Source organism: Mauremys reevesii, linkage group 8, assembly GCF_016161935.1.
Source record: "Mauremys reevesii isolate NIE-2019 linkage group 8, ASM1616193v1, whole genome shotgun sequence".
Taxonomy (NCBI): domain Eukaryota; kingdom Metazoa; phylum Chordata; order Testudines; family Geoemydidae; genus Mauremys; species Mauremys reevesii.
Window position 1 is genome coordinate 28,684,475 of NC_052630.1, and position 19,044 is coordinate 28,703,518.

Sequence of the window (19,044 nt, forward strand, 5' to 3'; positions counted from 1 at the left end):
GGAACAATTACAGTATTGTGGGCCTTTACCATAGAATACCCTATGTTTATAATAGATACTTATTAAATAGGGGAAGGAAATATTTTAAATGTAAACATCTGAACGATGAGCAAGGGTTGTCATGAATTTGATTTAACAGCACAACTTGCCCAAAAGTAAACAGTAGAAAGAGCCTACGCACCAGTTTTATATCCAAAATGTGGGAATCGCCTCACCAACTGTCATAAACAATCTGTTAAGGACCCCATGTTGGTCACCGACAGTTCACTGATTTTTACTTCAGTAATTAAGATTTATACATTACCTTCATCCTGAAGCATTTTACAAACATCACATGGAGGAACCATTTCACCTACCATCTGAGTGCAGCCATTTCTAGCTCTTTGCTCATAGTCATATCAAGCAACAGAGTAGAATAGGAAGTGAGGAATCATCCAATTGAAACTGCAGGGGGGGATTCCTTAGGCAAAGTCTTTAAATCATGTTTTGAGGACATCAGTAAGTCAGCCAGAGGTTATGGGTTTATTACAGCAGTGGGTGAGTGAGGTTCTAGATGATCACGATGGTCCCTTCTGGCTTTAAAATCTATGAGCCTATGAGACAGTAATGACCTTGATGCAGCCTTACTCTTGCCAAAAGTGCCATGGGAGCATTAACAGTCCAAGAGCTGTGGTTCTTGGTTTTACTGGTTTTCTTCCAACAGTGCAGTGCCCTTGCAAAACATGCAGAGGCAATCGTTCAGCCCTGACTTAAAGAAAAGAGTAGCATCTACTGAATCACCAACACCACTTCACCCTGCATCTAGACATTAGTGGGCGGTCTACTCTCCATTTACTTATTGGTCCTGACTCTGTTTAGCTTATAAAATCTGACAAATCACATCTTCGGGATTAATAGCTATGGGTGGTGATGTTCCTCCAGACCTGCTAAGTCTCCCATTTTTCTTGGAAGATTTCTGTCCTGGGTGCTTGAATTTGGTGGGAAACCTACTCCCACATACTCCTAGTCTCTATGGGCTCAGTAAGGCTGAACCTATGGCTGAAGCAACCTACCTGAGACCATACAGACTAGTAGAGAACCTCACCACCATTTTCCAACCTCAGAACTATGACAATTGACTCCAGCCAAGGATCTGCCCCACAAATATTAGCAAGACTAGGTCCAACACCAATTGAGGCATTACCCCTTGGATGCCTCCCCCAAGTGGATATTTTGTCCTGGATGGAAAACTGGTTGAAACATCAGGAGTAATGGCAGTGTTCATATACATGTCTGGGTATAGTACCTTAGATTCCCTCTGTATATGAGGCAGGTGGCTTTCAGAGTGGGAGTTGTGCAGCAATAGCATAGCAGGGCCTGGAGCTTTCCAGAAGTTGGTCTTGTCTGTCTGATACAAAACCCCCAGAGACAGACAGACAAAAGTGACTCCCCTTGAAAGGCCCAGGAGCCTCAGAGCTCCACCTGACTTGCTAGAAGTAATCACTTATATGATGATGGTGCCCAAACCTGGGGCCCTATTGTGCTGGACACTTTACGAACAGAAGATAGCCCTGAAGAATGTATGCTCAAAACCACAAACAGATGAAAGGAAATGGATACAACATACAAACCAAGAGAGTATGGTGAAGAATGTCGTTAGTTAAATGATAGCAGGAAAATGCACTGAAAAAAATCATGTAAAAATAATTTCCTTCCTACTATAGTCCCTCTCTCCACCTCACTCTGCTGTGTAAGCCCCTCACGCCCCACTACTCAGTGGCTGTCAGGGATCGAGAGAGGAACCCCTATAATTTTGTCAGCAAATAAAAATACTTTTTCAACCACACCCCAGCATTTAACTTCATCTTGTAACAGGATCATTTAAGTGCCTTTGGCTGTAGCAGAGCAACTGATACTGTGCAGGAGATGGAATAGAGGTAAGAAATAAAATCAGCTTTTACTAAAAATACAAAACATGTAAACGAGGTAATACATAGCCATCAACTATGCAAATTAGGGCATGTATTCGTTAGCAGAAATCTCCACATTTCCAGACCTTCCATCTAAATAGCTCCATGCCTCATTTAGACAAGAGCACTAGGCAAAAGTGGAGCTCTGAGTGACTGAGGAGGTGAAGCAATGGAAAAGGCTAAAGTGAGGGAACTGTTAAAGTGCAGAATGAAAGAAAGCAATGTGAAACCACTCTTCAATAGACTCTAATAATCTCACAGCAGAGCAGGACAAATTCTGGAAGAGGTGTGCCAAGGTGAAGAAATATCATTTGGGGTCTGGAATGAGGTATAGTGGGGCAGGAACAGGGAGCTCCATCTCTGACAGCTTTGTACCTCTGCTGAGTTTTACTTGCGGTTCTTGCCCATCCTTAATTCCAATTATATTTTAAATTAGCCCCTGAGCTAAAATTAACGTAAACTTCCTCATGGTAATAAAAGCAAAATGAACGAATTACAGTAGCATTTGTAGCCATTGCTGCAATGTTCTGTCACTTTTAGTACTAACATCATCTGAAGCCAAATTAAAATTTATATTATACATGAAAATTTATATGAATAAAACTCAGGATCAGAGAAATATAAATGCAAAAGACCTATCCAATTACTTATATCCAGTCCCTCGGTCAGTGCAGGATTATCCCCCAAAGCATATTCTATGTTGTTGCGTTCAGTCCAGTTTGGAATGACTCTAGTGGCTTTGTGTCAGTACCACAGCCTACCAGATCTCATCACTGGTGTCTGTTTCCCTTTGCTTTTTTTATCCCATTTTGCTGAGTTATAGCTCCATAGACCACCCTAAACAGTTCCCCTCTCTCCTTGGTGTTTACAACCTTGAAATGCTTACAGCTGATTACACTATGTATCTCCCTAAATGATCATTTAGCCAAGCTGCGCGTAGCCAATCTCCACTCAGAATTTGATACCTGCAGCACACCTGCCAACAATGAAAGTTATAATGCTACAAATATTTGGAGAGAAAAAACAGACTTTTTAGGCCATTGTAAAATGTAATTAACATGCTCTTGACCCCCCCCTCCCAGATTATTAATACAGGAACAGATCCTCATCTGGTGTAAATTGTTCCTGCTTTGAAGTCAGTGGAGCTATGACATTTTACTCCAGCCAAGGATATGCCCCACAGATGTTAGGAAGACTAGACCCAACCCCAATCTCTGCATCACCCCTCAGATGCCTCCCTCAAGTGGATATTTATGTCCTGGATGGAAAACTAGTTGAAACATCAGGAGTAATGGCAGTGTTCAGATCCAAGTCAATCTGAATTTATTTTTCAAGCCAGAGATTGATCTTGGATATTAGGGCTGTCAATTAATTGCAGTTAACTCATGCAATTAATTCAAAAAAATTAATCATGATTAAAAAAATTAATCATGATTAATCGCACTGTTAAACAATAGAATACCAATAGAAATGTATTAAATATTTTTGGATGTTTTTCTACATTTTCAAATATATTGATTTCTATTACAACACAGAATACAAAGTGTAGAATGCTCACTTTATATTATTATTTTTATTACAAATATTTGCACTGTAAAAATGATAAACAAAAGAAATAGTATTTTTCAATTCACCTCATACAAGTACCATAGTGCAAGCTCTTTATCATGAAAGTGCAACTTACAAATGTATACTTTTTTTGCACTCAAAAACAAAACAATGTAAAACTTTAGAGCCTACAAGTCCACTCAGTCCAATTTCTTGTTCAGCCACTTGCTAAGACAAACAGGTTTGTTTACATTTACAGGAGATGCTGCTGCCTGCTTCTCTCTCACCATATCACCTGAAAGTGAAAACAGGTGTTCGCATGACAATTTTGTAGCTGGCATCACAAGTTATTTACATGCCAGATATGCTAAACATTCATATGCCCCTTCATGCTTCGGCCACCGTTCCAGAGGACATGCTTTCATGCTGATGATGCTAATTAAAAAATAATGTGTGAATTAAATTTGTGACTGAACTCCTTGAGGGAGAACTGTATGTCTTCAGCTCTGTTTTACCTGCATTCTGCCATATATGTCATGTTATAGCAGTCTCAGATGATGACCCAGTTTGTTTTAAGGACACTTTCACAGCAGATTTGACAAAACACAAAGAAGATGCCAATGTGAGATTTCTAAAAATAGCTACAGCACTCGACCCAAGTATAAAGAATCAGAAGTACCTTCCAAAACCTGAGAGGCATAAGGTGTGGAGCGTGCTTTCAGAAGTCTTAAAAGAGCAACACTCAGATGCGGAAACTACAGAACCCGAACCACCAAAATAGAAAATCAACCTTCTGCTGGTGGCATCTGACTCATATGATGAAAATGAATATGCATTGGTCCGCTCTGCTTTGGATCGTTATTGAGCAGAACCCATCATCAGCATGGACGCATGTCCTCTGGAATGGTGGTTGAAGATGAAGAATATATGAATCTTTAGTGCGTCTGGCATGGAAATATCTTGCGACGTCGGCTACAACTGTGCCATGCGAACACTTGTTCTCACTTTCAGGTGACATTGTAAACAAGAAGCGGGCAGCATTATCTCCTGCAAATCGTAACCAAGTATGTTTGTCTGAGCGATTGGCTGAACAAGAAGTAGGACTGAGTGGACTTATAAAGTTTTACATTGTTTTTTTTTTCAATGCAGTTATTTTTTTGTACATAATTCTACATTTGTAAGTTCAACTTTCATGATAAAGAGATTGCACCCTGAGAAAATATGGATGACTGCAGACATCACAGTAGGACTGGCAAGGACTGAGGGCATGTCTACACTATCCGGTAGATTGACACTGCTGCAATCGATGCAGCAAGTGTCAATTTAGTGGGTCTGGTGAAAACACGCTAAATCGATGAGAGAGCACTCTCCCATCGATTTGTGTACTCCACCTCCCTGAGAGGCATAAGGGAAGTCGACAGGAGATTTTCTCCCGTCAAGACAGTGCAGTGTGGCCACTGCAGTAAGTGGATCTAACTACGTCGACTTCAGTCATGTTATTCACATAACTGAAGTTGCGTAAGTTAGCTCGATTTACTGCAGTAGTGAAGACCAGCCCTGAATGACTTGTAGCTCTAAGACAAGTACTGAAATGCAAGAATCCTAACTGGTCAGAGAATAGAATTATTTTACAATTAGGTACCTGTATCACTGACAAGAATGAAGCCACCAAGCAGAGGGAAAACTTGACCTGCACATGCATGCCTCACAACGAAACATGGCTGCTGGGTTTCATTTTTAGACCTCGTGTCAAATCACCACTGAAAGCAATGTTGGCTTCAGCATTCAGTATGGCATAAATCCTTTGCCTCTTCTGACAAGAAAATGTAGCAAGTATCTTCAAGGGTCCATTCTAGAATAACGAATGCTTAAAGCCCCCACCAACAATGGCCCTTCTTTTATGCTTTTGAAAATGTGTTGGTACACACCATTCACAAGCAGTTGCTGGTGACAGTGACCACTGCTGCTGCTGAAGGTAATTTAAAATGCTTTCAGCTTGAATGACAGGGAGTGGATAAAATTGTTCAGCTGAAATTGGAAGCTAGGCACTAAGAAAGAGAACTAGTGTCTAGTTAGAAACCTGATATATAGCCAGGAAATGAAATACTTTCCACTTTATTTTCTGGTGGCGGTGTATTCATAAGTACGTGCTTCACCTGCCCTGAAAATAAACAAACTCCACTCCTGTTTGGAGACCTGGAGAGTAGCAAATGTCTTACCTACCTGCTAAAAAGGCACTAGGGTGACCCTGGGAGTTATAAAGGAGCAAGCCTAACTTCTGCACCAGGTACATGTATTGAAATAACTCAGTAAAGAATTCTAGAACACTCTTATGCTTTGGGTGTAAACCATCTACTCGTGGGTGGAGAGCTTAGAAAGTTATTTTCTCTATAAGCAGTTTTATTCCATAATATTGTATTATGGGGGTCTTTGCACCTTCCTATGAAGTATCTAGTATTGGCCATTGTTGACAACAGAACATTTTATTGTGGATCAATGATCTTTTAGGACATTTAGAAAACAACTGGCTTGGGTTTGCATACCTCTCTCACATATTCACTGGAAGTGGATTTCAGCATGAGACCATGGTTCATATATGCAGAAACAGAACTACGTGGAAGCTGGTCTAGTATCAATTTGCTTTTACTTGTGCTCACTGGGTGTCAGAAAACCTTGCTCTGCTCTGTCATATTTTAAGTGTCAACTTCTCATAAGGGAGGCAAGGATATATTGTGGATAGACTGAAGACTGAATCAATTACCTGCTGGGGTGGAGGACATTCTTATCATTTAACAATTACACCTGCTGTGGCCATGCAGTTCCTAACAGAAAACCTGCACTGAATTTATCCCAGCTCATCCCAGCCACTCAATACAAGGAACAGGTGACAAGTACCCTCCAACACACCCAAATGGACTCCTGAATATTTACTAGCCATTTCAGTTCACACTTAAACCTCCACAGTATCAGGCAGAATGCCACAGAAATAAAAGGAAATAGTGATATGTTGATTGACAATAATTTTCTTCTCATTGGATAAGGATGTAAGGACTTGATCCTGGAAAGTAGAAACCCTGCAACTGCCACTGTAGTCAGAGTTACTTACAGGTACTCAGCAACCCTCAGGATTTAACCCTACCTACCCACCACTGATTCAGCCTATTACAACATCTCCCTTCCATTTGCTTTCTTTATTAAGTGCCTATATACACACCACCTCTTAATTCTTCTTTTGACCAATACTGCTGAACACCTGATTCAGGTACAGCAGAAGACCTTGCAAATCCCATGCTTAGAAGCAGTTTTATTGTTTTATTGTATGGAAGCTGCACAGGGTATTGTAGTTTTCTCCTTTTTCCAACACCATGACACAATATTGCAGAGCAATTTGCAAACTAGAGTGTGGCTAATACTAACTTACGGCTTAGAATAGTGATACTGACCTTCTTTGTAATGTGTTTGGAGAGCTACTGGTGTAAAGTGCTATATAAGAGATAGATATTGTTGTTATAAAGTCAAGGGTACTGGTTTATCTGAGGTTGGAAATAAACCTATAAAACATTAGCATAGAGCATCTGGATTTGGTTTCTAGATGTTAATATTGTTTCTAGGCACTCTGTTATTATGTACTGAGTGCAGGACAGATAGCTAAGATGTAAAAAACCCCAATATCATTTAAGCATATATTCTCATACTTAAGGGAATGACATATAAAACATCTAATGCCAACAGGATTTTGCCTATATAAATCCAAATGAATCCTGAAGGATGAAACTATACCCTCAAAGCATTCAGAAGCAGACTGTTCCTGAATAACACAAAATCAAGTATTTGATTCCTAAGCCTGAATTCATCCATCCTTTGCCTTGGCTCATGCAAGATGAATTTTACAACATTTACTGTGTAGGTCAGAGATTAATGCCAGTTGCTTTCATTATATTTGATGCAAAAATCTCTAAGGGGGACCTGAAAAAATGAAAGTGTGGTAGAGAGAACAAAATGAATTGCAAATACTCATAACTGTTAAGGACCTGCTGACATCTCATGGAAATCTCTGAGGACAGTCTATTTGGAGACTGTTCAGCAGCATCAAATAGAGATCCCACTGGGGATCAACACAGCAAAAGCTGCAGGGGATAAAGGTATTGGAATAAAAAGGACCAGTCATACAGACAGTCAGCTTCTGCAATCAGACTTTTGATGAATATTGTATTTGACAAACTCTAATAATTATTCTAATGATAATTAATGCTTTTGCCCTCCTATAGCACTTTCCTTCTGTGGAGCTCAATGCATTACAGAAGTAAGGCTCAACTCTCTGGGGGGGGCAGAGAAGTCATATTACCCTTTACTGATGAACAGTTAGAGGTACAGAGATATAAGGGGAATATCCTGTCTCCCTTTCCCTGCCAGCTGGAGGTTTTTACATACAGGGGAACTGCTGCGGTTCCACTGCTTGAGGAAGGATTTGGGGAGCCGCTGCACACTACAGAACCCAGCTCTGCAGGGGTTGACAGTTACCTATCACATGCTTTGGAGTATGATTGACAGTAGATAAGGATAGATGGGTTGAGATCTGGTGGACCTCATGTTCTTCTGCCCCATCAACCATTGCGCTCTGTAAAAAGGTTCAACAATAGGCACAGAGTAACACTCGATCACTTTGAGGGCCCTTTTCTGGGCATGAGAGAATCCATTTCTGTTCTGCAGCCTTGTGGAGGAAGAAATCCTATCTCTCAGAGATCCCCAGCACCTAACCCAATTACTTGAGACATGTACCATGAACAGGATTTACACCTGTGTCCTTCACAAGGTCACATAGAAAGCATGTGGTAGAACCAAGAAAAAAACCAACCTCAACTATTCTGACTTCAGGTCTTGTGCTTTAACTATAAGAACAGCCATCCTTCCTATACACATACTAATCAGATCACTAGATTTTTTTTGTAGACTACTTAATGGCATTTTATGTAATGTCTATATTTTATGCAGTAGACACTAGCTGAACATTCTTCTAAATTTTGTAAAGAACTCTGGCATTATTTGGGATTAGACACTGAAAGAGAAACAGTCAATATGGTAAGCAGAATTAATACTAATAATTTACATTTCTACATTTTTATTGCTGCCAGGAAATTTACATGAAATTTCTATGTTTCTTAGGAGATCACTGACTTCTGCTTCGCATTCTTCACCTGAAGTGACAGTCTGGTTGCAACATGTCAGTTACAGTGGAGAACATTACATTATCAGATTGTTGGCCAAAGTCTGATCTCACTCAGAGCCATTAAATAAGGAATAATTCCATTGAAGTCACTGAAGTTCACATCAGTGTAAATAAAGAAGCAGAGAACAAGGTCATGCTCTGGATCAAGAACATAACAGAAATAGAAGATAGTTGAAATTAGGAAGCTCTTTACTCTAGAAGACAAATGCATGAAGTAAATCTAATGGCTTGAAGTTGGATGTAGAAAGTGGCATCTTAGTTCCAGTTTGGAGTTTTAACCACTGGACCAGCTCAGCGGGAGGAAGTAGTAAGTTCATCATCACTTGGAGTTTTTCAGCTGAGACTGGTTATCCTTCTAAAAGATACGTTCTAGTTTATCCACTCATTATTGGGTTCAATAGTGTTCAGTAATATAGTGGGGAAGAGTAATTCTCCCCACTGAAGAAATTACTGGGTGAAAAGTCTATGGTGTATGTTATTGGTGCAATCTGGCTTTAAAAACTAGAATGCTCACAAAACAGAATTTTGTTTTCCGACATATATCCTCAGCAATAATTAAAGTGATGAGAGGAAACAATGAATAGCAATGCTTCTGTACAGAGTGGATCTTTTGTAAAATGTTTACCATGAGGTTCAGGTTGTCTTTAATTTGCAATTCAAAAGTGATCCTCACCCATAATAGGGCAGTAGGATGTTTTCTTAAAGGCCAATTTTAATCTAGAGTTTTTCATATATTAACTTCCATCTCCTTGCAGCTTGGCAATATACTTTGTATAATCTCATACAATGGATATTTGCTGACTTCTACCTGACTTTATGGCTAGTACTCAAGAAAACATTAATTCAAACTTTGACTTTTCCATCCAAGTCATAATACAGGAGTGGAGAAATTTAAAGTAGGTCCAGAACGAACAGCCAATTACCATATATACTTGTTCATAAGCCAAATATTTTTGTTAAAAAAGTGACGCATCAAAGAGTGGGGGTCAGCTTATAAACGGGTCTACACCAAAATTTAATGATTTTAAACTCTATGGAATCATTGAATTGAATATCTAATACATTGTCATTTTGTTTACCTGGAGTGTCTGCAGGCATGGAGCCCCTCAGCGCCCTGTAGCTGCGGTTCGCCATTCCCAGCCATTGGCTGGGAACGGCGAACTGCAGTCACAGGGAGCTGAGGGGCTCCATGCCTGCAGATGCTCCAGGTAAACAAAGCATCCTGCCAGCAGCTTACCCTGACAGGCCAGGAGCCAAAGTTTGCCAGCCCATTTATTGATGTCAATACAGCAGCCTTTTAAAGTTGCAAAGGCTTTGTTTAGTGGACTAGATTGGCTTGAAATGGACCTCATAAGTCTCAAGCCAATATGAAAATATAACGTGCAGAATTGATGGTATTGCTAATAAAATTGAAATAGCCTGTTATCCCTACAGACATGCCAATCTACAGGGCTGCTTTGAAATAAACAAAGAACAATAATAATTTCACAGTGATAAAGCAGGTGACATTCCTATATAAAGTCCTACAAAATCTACAACTATATTAATAATAATCTATGTTCATACTAGTATTTAAAATGAACAACGGTGAAATCAAAAGAAAAAGGTCTTCTTATCATGCAGCATTCAAACTTAAAGTTGTTGAATATGCAGAAGCAAATAATAACTGCGCCGCTGCTTGTGAATTCTGTATCAATGAGGAGCAAGTAAGAGAATGGTGAAAAAATAAAACAACACTAAAAGACATGCCTAGAAGCAAGAAAAAATGTCCAACAAGGTGCTCTTCATTTCCTGAGCTAGAGAAAGATCTCAATAATTGGGCTGTTGAATGTCGACAAAATGGGTACATTGTCACTAGAACTGGAATTCATTTGCATGCTTTGCAAATGTTGAAAGACGACAAATACAAGTCAGTAAAGCCATCAATGTTTGTTACATCAGCGGGTTGGTGTACTTGCTTCATGAACCGTCATGGTCTCTGTCTTCGTCAGCAAACAAAGATAGCGCAAAAGCTGCCTAGAGATCTGGAAGAAAACATCGAATCTTTCCAAAGGTTTATTATAAAATATCAAAAGGAATATGCATTTGAACTGTCACAAATAGGAAATATGGATGAAACACCAAAGACATTCAATTTCCCGAGCAACAGAACGGTAACTGGTGTTGGTGAAAAAAAAAGTTTTACTTAAAACCACTGGCCATGAAAAAATCCATTTTATGGTGGTTTTATCATGTTTGGCAAATGGATCAAAGTTCCCTCCTGTTGTTGTTTTTAAAAGAAAAACCTTGCCTAAAAACATGAAATTTCCTGCTGGTGTCATCATACGTGCACACAAAAAGGGATGGATGAATGAAAGTGGGACTATTGAATGGCTGGAAAAAGTGTGGAATAAGAGACCAGGAGCACTTTTCAAGAAACGTGCTATGCGTGTTTGGGACATGTTCAGGGCACACAAGACGAATGAGGTGAAAAATGTGGCCAAAAATATGAAAACTACTTTGGCTGTAATACCCGGAGGCTTAACTTCAGTTCTACAACTGCTTGATGTCTGCCTGAACAAACCCTTTAAAGACAGGCTACACAAAATGTGGTCTGAATGGATGTGCTCAGGCACGGGAAGTTGACAAAAGGCAGGAATCTTATGAAGCCCGAAATCAATCTGGTCGCCCAGTGGATCAAGGACACGTGGGTGTCCATTCCCTCGGAAATGGTAGAAAAATCATTTAGGAAATGCTGTATCAGCAATGCACTCGATGGGTCAGAAGACGATGCCATATTTGATGATGACACAACAGAGGCTGATGATGAGAAGGAATCTGACTCTGAAGACAACGCTGCCGACATCTACAATGACAATGCAGCTGTGACTGAAGCTGAGTTTATTCAACTGTTTGGTGAATCAGAGATTGATTCAGACTTTGAAGGATTTTAAGACTTTTTAAAGTCTCATATTGTTCTAAGTTACTTGTTTTAAATAGCGATTTACTGATTTTAAGTTTTGACTAATTTTGAAGGCGAATACATATTTGTTCAGTTATTATTATAACAACAACAGGTTTTTCGTTAGATTACATTAAAATAATTCTAGCAAAACTTTTGAGTGTTTCTTGTGATGCCAGATTTTAAAATATAGCAGGGGTTGGCAAACTGGCTCCTGGCCCATCAGGGTAAGCCGCTGATGGGTCGGGACATTTTGTTTACTTGGAGCGTCTCCAGGCATGGAGCCCCTCAGCTCCCAGTGTCCGCGGTTTGCCGTTCCCAGCAGCTCCCATTGGCCGGGAGCCAAAGTTTGTCAACCCCTGAAATATAAGGTTGGCTTATGAAAGGGTCATACAGTTTTTGCTAGTCTTACCTATCCATCTTGGGGGGTCAGCTTATAAATGAACGGGCTAAAGAACAAGTATATACGGTAGTCTTTTCCTAACTAACTTTGCATTATAATTCTACTTAAACAAAGGCACTGAAGGGAGCAAGTAAGATCCTGCAATGTGTATCCCCCTAACCCAAAAACAACTACACACCCAAAAACAAAAACAAAGCAACACACCCAACAGGCAGTATAAGCTACTTTCACCTGGCCTGCTAACAAGCCATTTTCACCATGCTTGATTAATCCTCCAGGGTAACAGTCCTAAGGAAGCCTATCATCTCAAAACTCCAAAGCAGGTGAGGTGAAGTTCAAACTTATAGATACAGATTTCCCTTTTCTTAATCATACCATTTGAGGAATACCACATGTTACTGGCACTATACTAACAAGAGGGGAAATAAATCTGACAGAACCCAGCATGCACTCCTCATCCATCTTTCTAGCACTCCTTACACCATCATTAGCTTGCGGGAATGGTTTAATAATCTAAAGCCGCCAAGTTTGAAATACACTGAAACAGCAGGTTCAAAGCCAGGGAGGGTCAACTGAACCCATTATAATCAGATAAACTGAGATCATTCCAGGCAGTTTGCCATGCATGGGTCTTTAGGATGAGATTTTAAAAAGAACAATGTGTGAACATTATGGATCACGTGGCATTTGAGACAAGTCAAAGAAATTTTTTTGAAAAACACGAAGTTAGAAAGCCAAAACAACATCTTATCTCCCCCCGGGATTAACTATATTAGTCACTCATTATCTTTATTTCATTGCTGTTCTACTGTTTTAAGTCCACTGGGCCACGTTCACTTGACTATGCAGACTATGGCTCAGAATCACCAATGATGGAAAGACTGCTAGTGGGCCTGTCGTGAACCATCCACAGCCAGGACAGCCCCAAAGGTCCCAGAATAGCACAGGGGCTGGCACAACAGAAAGAAGGTGATCTGCATCTTCTCTGCAGCCTCAACTGATGAAGAGCCTACTGAAGAGCCCCTGCTTGAATGTAAAGCCTCCCTCTTTCCCAGCAGACACTTCTTATCCTTGCCTGGGGGTATATTTCCCTTGGGGTGCAACAGCTCTTGGTGGTACTTGTGGGCTAAATCTGGTCCAAAAGATTTGAAAGAGATCCTCAAAGCCAGGCAGTATATATCTAATGTAAGCCTAGGAGTGTTCAGTCACTTTACATAACCCATTTGACCACATTAGACATGGGAGTAGCAAGGAGATTTCACCTCTGTATATGGCATTGGTGAGCCCGATACTACAGTACTATGGGCAATTCTGGTGCCCACATTCTTAAAAGACTATTGAAAAGTTGGAGATGGAGAACATGCCTCACAGTGAGAGATTTAAAGACCTCAATCTGTTTAGCTTGTCAAAATGGAGATTGAGAGGTGACTTGATTACAGTGTACAAATACATCCACAGGAAGAAAGTACATCTCTACCCCGATATAACACAACCAGATATAACACGAATTCGGATATAACGCGGAAAAGCAGCACTCCAGGGGGACTGGGCTGCATGCTCTGGCGGATCAAAGCAAGTTCGATATAACGCAGTTTCACCTATAATGTGGTAAGATTTTTTGGCTCCTGAGGACAGCGTTATATTGGGGTAGAGGTGTACCAGGTACTAACAGGTTCTTTAATATGCAGAGAAAGTCATAACGTAAACCCACGGCTGGAAGTGGAAGTCAGACAAATTCCCACTGGAAACAAGGCATACACTTTTAACAGTGAGGGTGATTAACCATTGGAACAAACTACAAAGGAAGTAGTTGATTCTCCATCTCTTGCTATCTTCTGAATGCCTTTCTGGAATTTATGTTTTAGCCTAGCACAAGTTATGCATTAGTCCTACCCAAGTTACTGGGGCTCAATACAGGGATAACTGGGTGAAATGTAATTGCCTGTGATATATAGAGGTTAACTAGATGATCTAATGGTCCCCTCTGACCTTAAACTCCATGAATCTATGGAGACAAGCAGGTTTCTCTCCCTTCCCCCATCCTTAAGGAAAACAAGTTTTAAAATTCATTTAGAAGTCTCTTTTTGACATTCTATAGCTGCAGTTTTTCTCAATCAGCCTAATCTTTTCCCATCAAGCTTCATGCTAATCCCATTCTGCTGTACTCCTTAAACTAATAAAAGATTAGGGTGACATTTCAGAAAGGGCATCGCATTAAGCAGCAGCTTTCCCATCTCAACAGATCACACGGTGCCAAACGTAGTGAACAGGCCATTAATCTTATGGTAACGAGGTGTCTTTCTGAATGGAGACCTCCTCCTTATCAATACGAAGGGCACGGGAATAATGAGGACACTGATGCTTGCCATCTCCGGCAACTTTGCCAGAAGGTAGCGGATCCATAAAGCACAATGATGTCAGAAACAGCTCCTGTCACTGCACCATTCTGCCATTGACAATTGAGAGCAGGCTCCCACTAGGATCTGTCACCTGGTGTGCTGTCTGCAGATAATGAGCCTTCCCCTATGTTCTAATTAGTGGCATAAAACTGTTTAACAACTTTGGCTTTGCTCTAACATGGAATCAATTAGGATTAGCAGCTGAATAAAGAGTAAATTTTCATGCCTCTCTCACTAAGCCGGCATCACCGGTGAAAATCACCAACAAAACCCTTTGTTCCTTCCTAGGGTGGACAGAATAGCACAGACCTAATCACGGGCCTTCCTGTTCCAGTACAGGACCTGCTGATAGCATTGCATTGCCTAATTAGTCTTTACACCACATGAATAGAAAGCAGCCCACTGATTTATTTTCGTTTGTTACATATATCTCAGCTCTCAAAAGGAAGAGACAGCAACTAACGCCAGAGGCAATTATACGTCTGCCTTGTTTCTGGGGGACTAAAATCTCACATGAAGTATTGACAAAATCTTTAGGAAAAAAGTTTCAGCATCATCCTCTTTACCTGCATATAAACTGCATCTTTATAATTGCTGTGATAGGGGACTACCCCTTTAAGAGCAAGACAAGCTGGGTAACCTCACCAGCATATAAAATAAAGCCCTGATTCCTGCAATGACATCCATGCAGGCAGACCTTGGCACCTGTCACTGAATTTAACAGGCTCTGTATGGGTAGAGGGGTATGACCATATGAAACAAGTCTGGCAGATCAGGGACTAGGTTAGCAGAGGGAAGTCAGTCTGGAGCAGGCTCTGGTGGAGGAAAGACCTGTGGGCACTGCTGTCGGGTCCTAATAAAAGAAACTCACTTTGGATATGGCTTATGCCCTTTTTGTCTTTGGTTCTCTCTCTTGTGGTTAATGAATTGAGATTTGCTCTTGTATCCCTCGGAATGTCTGAAATTCCAAATTGCAGGCTTTTGGAATCCAGATGACTCTGTGTCACACTTGTCCTTCTGTTTAATTCCATTAGCGATGTTTTTTATTTTGTTGTTGATGCAGGTATCAGTGCTTCTAAAAACATCTGCTCTGTAATAAAGTCAAGCCCTTCCTGTCCCATTTTATCAAACTGCAATCCTGTACCACTGGCATTACATTCTATTGCTGTCTCTCTCAGGATTCTGAGATTACTGTAGATATCCAGAGGAGGAAATTGATTACAATGAACAGTTGCAAAGTCAGCATTTACCAAAAGCTACCACACTGTAATATCTGTGAAATCACAGTATTTCCTTTCTCTCAGAATAGGAAATAACTGCAATAACTCGTATACAACTGGGAAGTAACTGATAAAAACACTGACTTCTTAGCAGAGGTTAATGCAACCACCCTAATTTTGCAGTCTGTGAAGACAAAAGATTCCCAGTTAACGAAACAGACGTTTTAGATATTTGGAGATGGGGGGAAGGGGGAAATGCAATTTCAACCTGGGACAGATAAGTAAAAAATAAAAGAGCTTGTCACGTACTCTGACAAAGATTTTTCATAGACAGTCCCACCTCTCCATCTTTTGGGGAACAGTGCATCCTGTAATAGATTAGGTGGAGGAACTTACCTGTACACTGTGGTGGGTGGAGAGGTCAGTGCGTCATAGATAAGCCTCACATGTCCTTGGTACAACTCCAAAGCCAAAGGGTCATTGTCCCCTTTGTACAATAAGATGCCATTGTCTTTATCCGTCGCTACCTGTGAAACATCAACAGTTAGGTGAGGATGCTTTAGAGTTAATAAAAATGGAAACACTAAACCTGTATCATATGGAAGGATCCTATATTTAGACTAACAACTCTACTGACATTTTTAAAATCAGATACAGCAAGAGCATTAGCAATGAAAATTCCCCCAAACTGCCTCAACCATTGACCATGAACTGAGGGGGTAATTCCACACCCATTCTATCCTTGGTGTCTCTTAAGACTGTCAACAAAGGTTTAGACTGTAATGGTGAATTTTGCACGGTGGACTCTAGGTATTGGACAGGAGCCGCTAAACTCATTTTATATAGGCCATTCAGTTGCCGTTATGAACTTTGGTTGGCAGAGGCAGGTCAATTCTGCAAATACTGTTTTGCTAAGAGCCATTCCCATTTTTTTAAGTATTTACTTAGGCCCTTTGAAATACATTCCCTGAACATTTGTGCAATGGAATTTTACTAGTGCAAATGCTCATGGGCCGTGATTTTTAAATCTTGCACTTTCAAATGTTAATGGAAATTGAACTTAAAACCCAGTTGTGAAAACCTCACATCTCACTAGGGAATGTGATTAACCCCGATGTAGTGTCTTTGTGTGAATGAGCGAGTGACTGAGATGTCATTTAGCTGCTGGGCCTTGACACAAAAAAAGGACTTACCATAGCCACTAGCCCAACGTGCTTTCTTTAGTAAAAATGGTAGAGACCTCTATTTTAGGAGGTGAAGGGGCACAATTCTAATTCCAATCTTTCTCTCTTGAATCTCTAAGAGTGAATTGTGACTGTTTTTTGGAAGCACATGATTCATTTAACAATTCAAGCAACAGCTTGAATTAGGGATTTAGAGAGGCAAGATACAGAGTCAATTAAGTTATCAAAATTGCAAACAAATAAACTTGAGACCATTTCAATCTGATCATGGACATTCTGTGAACACAAAGAGAAACTAAAGTGTGCCTAATGGATTATACATTATAATTATTCACCCAACTCTAGTTATCACCAAGCCAGGCTGATCCAGAGGGTCAGAGTATAAGAACCTTTCAGTCCCTCCTAGATTTCCATCTTTAGTGTCCTAAAAGATACCCAAAAGATACCCAAAAGCCTAAACCCACAGGTGATGAATTCACCTTCCCATGAGGTGCCCCTAAAAGTGAGAGTAGAAAAAGTAGGACAAGAAATACTTTGAACAAAATCTGCCTCAAAGTTATTTTTGCAACAAATATTGCAAAGGTTGGTTTTTTTTAATAGCAGTTAAGTGGCACAACTAAACAGTTAAATATTTTAATCTATTTTTATTTAAACAAACACTCTTCTTTGCCCCTTAAGAGAGCATGATTTTCATTCTTTTATGAGTATGTTTTAATAGGAAGCTCTCTTTAATCCCCCTTTTTAATGGCCATGGAGGTATCCCAATTTTACATTGTTGGCAATTAATTAACAGAAGCAGAAACAATATTTAAACTGGAAAATAAGATTTGAGAACACCATCTGTGGGTGTTCTATGTAACAAGCAGGCCTGGCCCCCGAGTTATTGCTGGGAGACATTTCCTCCTTGTACATTTTACTTAAAGGGAAAATGTCAAGGGTTTGAAGCTCTGAACTTAGCCTATGGTACAGTGGAGCCCTTGAGAATATCAGACTTTCTAGAGTCTTTGAGAGACTTTCCTATGATCTGAAATGAGAGAATTTGGAAAAAATAAAAAGGAGAAAGTAATCTGTCTACATGGAGCTAATTGCTCTCTCATATAAACTGAGTACACAGACTAGTTGGCCTCTGCATTATCTACATCATAATAAAGATTATTTTTTAAAAAGCAACTTACAAAGAAATGCTAAGCAAGTCATGCAATGTTCGAAAATTATTTATATTTTCAACTGGTTGAATCTTCAGGAGGTGAGGCCTTTGATAGAGAGGCAAAATTCTGATCTTATGATTCCAGGCGGTTCCTTTAGCTATGATAGAAGACATTAATCTAAACAGGTGGTGGTAATGTTGGGTCAATATAAAACTTGTTAAAGTTAGTGGAAAGAGTCCCATCAACTTCAGTTGCCTTGGGATCAGGCCCTTCTGTGGTTTTTGGCAAAACCCTTTATGAATATTATTTGTAGATTTTTTTTGTGGCAGACATAGAAATTTACAATATTTTTTCAGTCAACAGAACAAACTTGGTAGAAACCATCTAAATAAGCCTTTGAAAAAATCAGTTCTTAATCCTGAAATCTAGTCCCGTCTTGAAAGTCTTTCCCACTGGTGTTTTGACTATGTTGAATTTACGCTCTCACAAGTAGTTCTGGAACACTACTTGCACCACCAGAAGCCATTTCTTTTTTAAACTGAGAAAATAAAGCAAAAATGAAGGAAGACTAATGCGATAATCTCTCTCTCTCTCACACATATCCTCATTCATCATCTAAAATGCAGTACCACTTTCATAGGGTGAGGCTGGGATGGTAGCAGTTCAGGTGCCTAAGTAGTGGGTATATGGAAGAGATATATTATGTCACAGATTAATTTTATGTTTCTCTTTTCTCTTTATTACAAACTGTTAAAAGGGGCAGATTTTCCCCCCTGTTATCCTAGGCCAATGGAAAAATAATTATAATTCAAATGAGATAGGCATATTTTAAAATTGTATTTGTATGTCCAAATGACTTCCAAAAGACATGGATCTAATATTGGATTTAGTGGCTCCAATCCAAAGCATCTGTGATCCAGAAAATAAAAACAAATACTGCAGGAGAGTCATGGTAACCATAATGTTTATTTTCTGTTGTCTTCTAAAACACATAACACAAAGCAAATTGATGTGATCTAAGCAGA

The 19,044-nt window shown here is 39.8% G+C and overlaps 1 protein-coding gene across 7 annotated transcripts in view; it reads right to left on the reverse strand.

Moving 5' to 3' along the window:
• Positions 1-19,044, reverse strand: part of SLIT3 (slit guidance ligand 3) — a 781,907-nt gene that overhangs the window by 12,377 nt on the left and 750,486 nt on the right. For all 7 annotated transcript variants that reach the window (XM_039485327.1, XM_039485326.1, XM_039485332.1 and 4 more), the window contains one exon: positions 16,084-16,214. In XM_039485327.1, coding sequence (XP_039341261.1) covers positions 16,084-16,214 — 131 coding nt within the window. The remainder of the gene's footprint in view (positions 1-16,083; positions 16,215-19,044) is intronic.